The 6,000-nt window shown below is 44.4% G+C and overlaps 1 protein-coding gene across 1 annotated transcript; it reads right to left on the bottom strand.

The window, feature by feature from the left end:
- Positions 1 to 3,647: 3,647 nt before the first annotated feature.
- Positions 3,648 to 4,598, bottom strand: LOC138846008 (olfactory receptor 2AG2-like). Its single transcript, XM_070060272.1, has one exon. The coding sequence runs from the start codon at positions 4,596 to 4,598 to the stop codon at positions 3,648 to 3,650; it is 951 nt and encodes a 316-aa protein (XP_069916373.1).
- Positions 4,599 to 6,000: the final 1,402 nt, after the last annotated feature.

The raw sequence follows: 6,000 nt of genomic DNA, 5'->3' as shown, positions 1-6,000 counted from the left end.
AAATGTCTGGCCTGGCTTCTCTTTGATGGGGGAGGAGGGTGCAACTTCCAGGATTCCCTTGGCTGTCTTCCTTGGAGTGGCCTGGACAGGCCTGGGAGACACTCCTCCAAAAACTTCCATGCGAGTTGAAAACAGCCTTAGTCATTTTTCTCACTCCCATTTGAACTTTCTCGTTTTCTCAAACACATATATAGCCAGAGTCCTTTGCCAGATCTTGTCACTGCATCCAACACTGGATCTGATTCTCGACCCATCAGGTTGATAGGAGAGACGTCTGTTGCCTCAAGCATGCTAGTGTGACACTCACGACTGGTTCATCCCGCCTTCTGGGCCCTTTGGTGTCCAGTCAGGCCAGTTCATCTCCCCTCACAGGGCCTGGGGTGTTCAGTCAGTTCCCCTTGCTTAGGGAAATGCTCATCTGCCACAGCTTAGAACTGGGACGCTGGTCTAAGTGTGCGGATTCTCGTCCCCTCCTATTAGAGGACTCAGAACCTAGGTTCCAGGTTGGGGTAATTCTTTCCTGGGGGATGCCCTGTTAAATGACCCCCTTCCCTCAGGCCGTATTTTGCCTAATCCATGGGTTCCCAAATTTCTCTCATTTTACCTGACTCCCCTTTGGCCTGCCTCTTAAAAAGCTGGCACAAGCTGGGCCTAAAGGGAAGATAGGGAAATTAATTAACCTACGTACTAAAATTTGGCCTCAATATGAATTAGACAATGTCTCAAAATGGCCAGAATTCGGCACATTTGATCTCCAAATTCTCTGTCACCATAATAGTTTTACATAGAAAAATGGCAAATATTCAGAGGTCTCTTATGTCCAGGCTTTTTTCTTCCTTCAGGGCCAATTTTCCTCACTCCAAGTTCTCATGGAGAAGGAAAGCCTGGAGCCTCCCCCTAAATTTTCTACCTCCCCACCCCTCACTTCTTTCCCTCCACCTGAGAAGCCAGTGACTCAGGAACACTGCTTTTTGCTCACTCCATCCTTCTCTCTCTCTAGCCCCTCCTTCTCTTCCACCCTACCGGCAGCAGCACGGGCAGTTGCCACCCCTTCATGCTCTTTTTGCCACAAGTCTCTTTACCCAGTTCTCTCCAAGGAAGAAAAATCTCATTGTAAGCTTTCCACCCCACCATTCTCTCCCTCATCTCATCTCTTCTGTGACCCTGACCCTGCAGGCAACCCCTCACCCCACCCCTGTGACAGTATACTAACATTGGCCTCAATTTCCCAGAGGGACATCTGTTCTTAAATTCTTACTTTATGCCCCAGTTAGCTCCAGATATCTCTTGCAAACTCCAAAAATTATAAAATGGTCCACAATCCCCCAAGAGGGACCTCATAGATGCAGCTTTTTGTGTTTTTAACAAGAGAGATGAAGAAATAGATAGAAGACTAAAGTTTCAGATGCTTGCCTCTGTAATCCACCAAGACCTCAATCACAAGCCAAATGCCACCCCGCAGGGCCCTGTTGTCAATGTGGCAGTGCTGCGTCCTTGGCCAACTCAAAGTCCTGATGCTCCAACTCAAAGTCCACCTCAGCTCAAGGCTCTAGCCCTCCTGGAGCCTGTATTAAGTGTAGCATTACTGGACAATGGGCCAGGAGCTGCCCTAACCCTAGGTTTCCCTCTACCTCATGTCCCAAGTGTTGACAATGAGTTTCACTGGAAGATGGACTGCCCCAGGGTGGGAAACTCTTCTTTCTGGAATAGCCCTCTGCTCAGGCACCTCTGGCACAGGACATTTCATCTCTGTTAAACTTAACAGAATGAAGAGGCCCGGGTTCCACAACCCCCATCACAAATGAGTCCAGAGAACCAAGGGTATTAGGGACAGTGTCTGGCAAGTGAGTTTCTTTCTTGGTAGACGCTGGGGCTAGTTTATCTGTTTTAAATCAATATTGCAGTCCACTCCTTCCTTCCTTCCTCAGTCTCTGTTATTGGCATGAAAGGTCTAATAGAAAGGCATAATAAGGCCCCTCCCTTATATTGCTCCTTTGGAGTATTACTCTCTTGCATTCCTTTCTCACCCTTCCTAACTGCCCCACCCTCCTTTTAGGCAGAGACCTTCTCCATCACCTGGGAACATCTATCTCCACTCCCACCAGGGATAAAGTACAAACTTTTATACATCATATTATGAAATTTCCCCTCCCCACCTCTCCACCCCATACTGAATCCATTCCCTTGGTTAATCCTGTAGTGTGGAATACATCCCACCCAGTAATTGCCACCCACCATACCCCTGTTCACATCTCTCTAAAAGATCTTACAAAAATTATTGCTGTTCTCCAATATCCTTTAAGTCCAGGAGGCCACAGGGGTTTAAAACCTATTATAGATGGCCTTCTCTGAGCTAACATATTCATTCCCACTCACTCCCCCCAAAACACACCTATACTTCTGGTCAGAAAAACTGGATGGCTCTTATCTCCTAGTACAGGACTTCCAACATATTAATGCTACTGTCCATTCCACTTACCCAGTTGTGCCCAATTGGTACACTCTCCTTTACCACATACACCCTACAACTTCTTTCTTTTCTGGCCTGGACCTAAAGGATGACTTCTTCACAATTTCTCCTGACATATCTTACCAACCTGGTCTGACCCTGAAATTCACCTTACTCAACAACTCACTTGGATAGTATTACCCCAAGGTTTTGGGAACAGTGAACACTTTTCTGAACAAGCTCTCCAGGCAGATCTAGCCTCGATTAACCTTTTCCTAGCACCCTTCTTCAATATGTTGATGATCTACAATGTAGTACCTCTTGAGAGACCTGTCTTCAGCATACCACTAGTCTTTGGAACTTTCTAGCTGAAAAAGGTTATAGGGTATCTCAAAATAAGGCTCAGCTAATTTCCACTTCTGTCGCTTTCTTGGGATATTTTGTAATGTAGGACACTTGCACAATTCCTCCAGCCCAAAAACAGGCAATACACTCACTTCCTTTCCCATATACTGAGTGTGACCGCCTCTCTTTCTTGGGACTCGTGGGATATTTTTACATCTGGATTTCAAACTTTTCCGTTATTGCTAAATCTCTTTGTGAAGCCTCCAATGGTGATCCAGATGAGCCCTTGCAAGGCACTCTCTATTTAAGTAATTAATGTGATCTTCTCAGATATGTAGTACACATGCAGTCACACATCTGTCATTCTTCCCCACTAACTGATCAAACTGTTATCTACTCAATAAGTTCAATATTACGTCTCTGCATCATTTTCTCTATTAGCAGATTGAGTCAATTCAAAGAGAATAGACCTCCTTTAAGGTTAATAGGATTGTGTAGTTGAGTCAAAAAACCTCTGCTTCTCACTGCTACATGATGTTGACCTGTAACATTAATTTTCTACCATGTCTACTTAATAGTGCATCAGGAGGATGCTCTACCACAGAATGAATCAATGACACCCATCGTGGTTCTTTTAGTCTCTTTTAGAACATGGTCTTCAATATTCCAAGCTCAGCATGATACGTGCCAAGTGCGTTCAGCTTAAAATCATTGTACATAGCAGATAATAGAGAATTTTTAAAGTGTTCATATCCTCACAGACATAGGTTAACATTTAAAAAATGGATATGTAACAATTTTCTTTGGAGGAACAACCCACAGTGAGAGGCAAGCCATAAACACACCCTGGGACCTAGGGGGTTGAATGTGCCAGCAACACATATCTTCCCAGGACCCTTCTCAAGGCCCCCATAACTTCCTTATTCCGCAGGCTGTAGATGAGGGGGTTCAGGGCTGGAGTGACAATCGTGTAGAAAACAGAGATGATGTTGTCCTGTTTGGGGCTGTGGAAGGAACTGGGCAAAACGTACATGAAAGTGGCAGCTCCATAGAACATCCCCACCACTGTCAGGTGGGAAGAGCAGGTGACAAGCGCTTTCTTCCTCCTTTCATTTGTGGGCATGTGGAGCACAGTGAATAGGATGAGTGTGTAGGAGGCAGCTATGGTCGTAAGGGGAAGCAAGAGGAAGGTCACACCTGTCACATACACCAAGAGCTCATACTTGGAGCTATCTGCACAGGCCAACTTCAGCAAGGGTGGGATCTCACAGAGAAGATGCCTGATTTCCAAAGACATGCAGAAAGGGAAGTGCATGGTGTAGATAGTATGACCGAGAGCACTCAGGTATGCCAGGATCCAGGATGTGGCTACCATGAACCAGCAGACCCTCGGTCTCATGTAGACCATGTAGTTCAGAGGATGACAAATGGCCACATACCTGTCATAGGCCATGAAAGCCAGTAGGAGGTCCTCTGCACCACCCAGTGTCAGTGCCAGGAACATCTGCAGAGCACAGCCTTCAAAGGAGATGATGTATTCTCTGCGCAGAAAATCCACAAGGGCCTTGGGAGTGACAACTGATGTGAACAGGAGGTCCATGAGAGAGAGCTGCCCGAGCAGCTGGTACATGGGCACGTGGAGCCGGGTATCCATGGTGATGACCAGGAGCAGCAGGCTGTTGCTGATCAAGGCCAACATGTACAGGACTGTGATTGTGGCACAGAGCAGTTCAGGAAATGCACAGTCATTCAGAATCCCCACCAAGATGAAGTCACGTCCGACAGTGGAGTTCCACAGCTCCATTCTGTGTGGTGAATTGAGTTATTACAGAAAGGTTTCCTAAGTTTGCTTATATTGGCTTTGGATTGTCCAACATCACCGTGATGTGTTCTATAGGAATTCCATGACATAATACATTTTTCCTTCTTTTAGCTAGTTTCACCTCTAATTTCTGAAGTTCTAAATGGTTTTATTGAATTATAACAAATAGCTAAATGAGGACCAAGTATTTTAGCATGTTTTTAATAATTAAACATTTTTAAAGTCTTTCGGTTAAGCATACAGGAAAAATTCCCAGAAAAAGATCTTTGTAGGGAGGTCCAATTATCTCTCTCTTCTTAATAGAAAATACTCTTGGCATTGCTTTAGAATCTAGTTTCTCTGTTTTATGAAAAATCAACTTGGGATTCCAGTACAGCATTTGAATTTTTAGTTATAGAAATCTTTTTGCTATCTTCTCCACTAGATGTGGTGTCTGCCTTTACTTCCCACTTTATTGTTGACAGCTCCCTTCACAGAGGAATCTCTGGGCTCTTAGACCACATGATCTCTTGAGCTCTTCTACCATCCTGACATTCTTAATGAGTACCGTGCTACCCTACTAGAGAAAACAAGGATTCTGGGATGAACTGAAATGTTGATGTGGTATAGATTTTGAAGATAACTCTGTAGAAACAGTACCAAAGGATTTTGCTGATTTTCAGGTAATGATTAAGGTAGGGGGCAGGAAAAAAAGAAAATAAATCTAATTTATAGAGGTACTGCAGATGTTTTGTTTTTATGATATGGTTACAAATGAGCTACAAAAGAGGAAATATTGTATATAAGAAAAGTCCAATAACTCAGCATTACTTGAGAGTCACAGCAACACTTCAAGTGTGAAAAGCAGATTTATCTACTCCACAAATCTTAGTAACACAAGGAAAGATGTTGGTCCTGCTTAAGTCCTGAATTCATATGATAGTAAGGGAGGAAGAGACTGAGGAGTAGAGATAGGGTAGGGTTTGTGGGGCAGCAGTCACTTAACTTGCTCTTTTTGAAGTGGTCTTTCACAACTGGGTGGAAGAATTAGGAGGTTCTCTGTAAGAAAAGAGAATTTAGGACCAAATTCATTTTTTAAAAAAGATTAACTCATTTATTTGGAAGGCAGAGTTTCAGAGAGAGAGGGAAAGTTTAAGAGAGAGTTTGAGAGAGAGAAATCTAACTTCTGGCCCACTCCCTGGATGGCTGCAATGGCTGAGGTCAAGTCAAGCTGAAGCCAGGAGCCAGGAGCTTCTTCCAGGTCTCCCACTGGGTAGCAGGGTCTCAAGTATCTGGGCCATCTTCCACAGCTTTTCCCATACACATTAGCAGGGAGCTAGATAGAAAGCGAAGTGGCCAGGACATAAATTGGTACCCATATGGCATTGCAAGTGGCAGCTTTACC

Source organism: Oryctolagus cuniculus, chromosome 1, assembly GCF_964237555.1.
Source record: "Oryctolagus cuniculus chromosome 1, mOryCun1.1, whole genome shotgun sequence".
Taxonomy (NCBI): domain Eukaryota; kingdom Metazoa; phylum Chordata; class Mammalia; order Lagomorpha; family Leporidae; genus Oryctolagus; species Oryctolagus cuniculus.
This window is presented reverse-complemented; position numbering and strand designations above follow the sequence as displayed.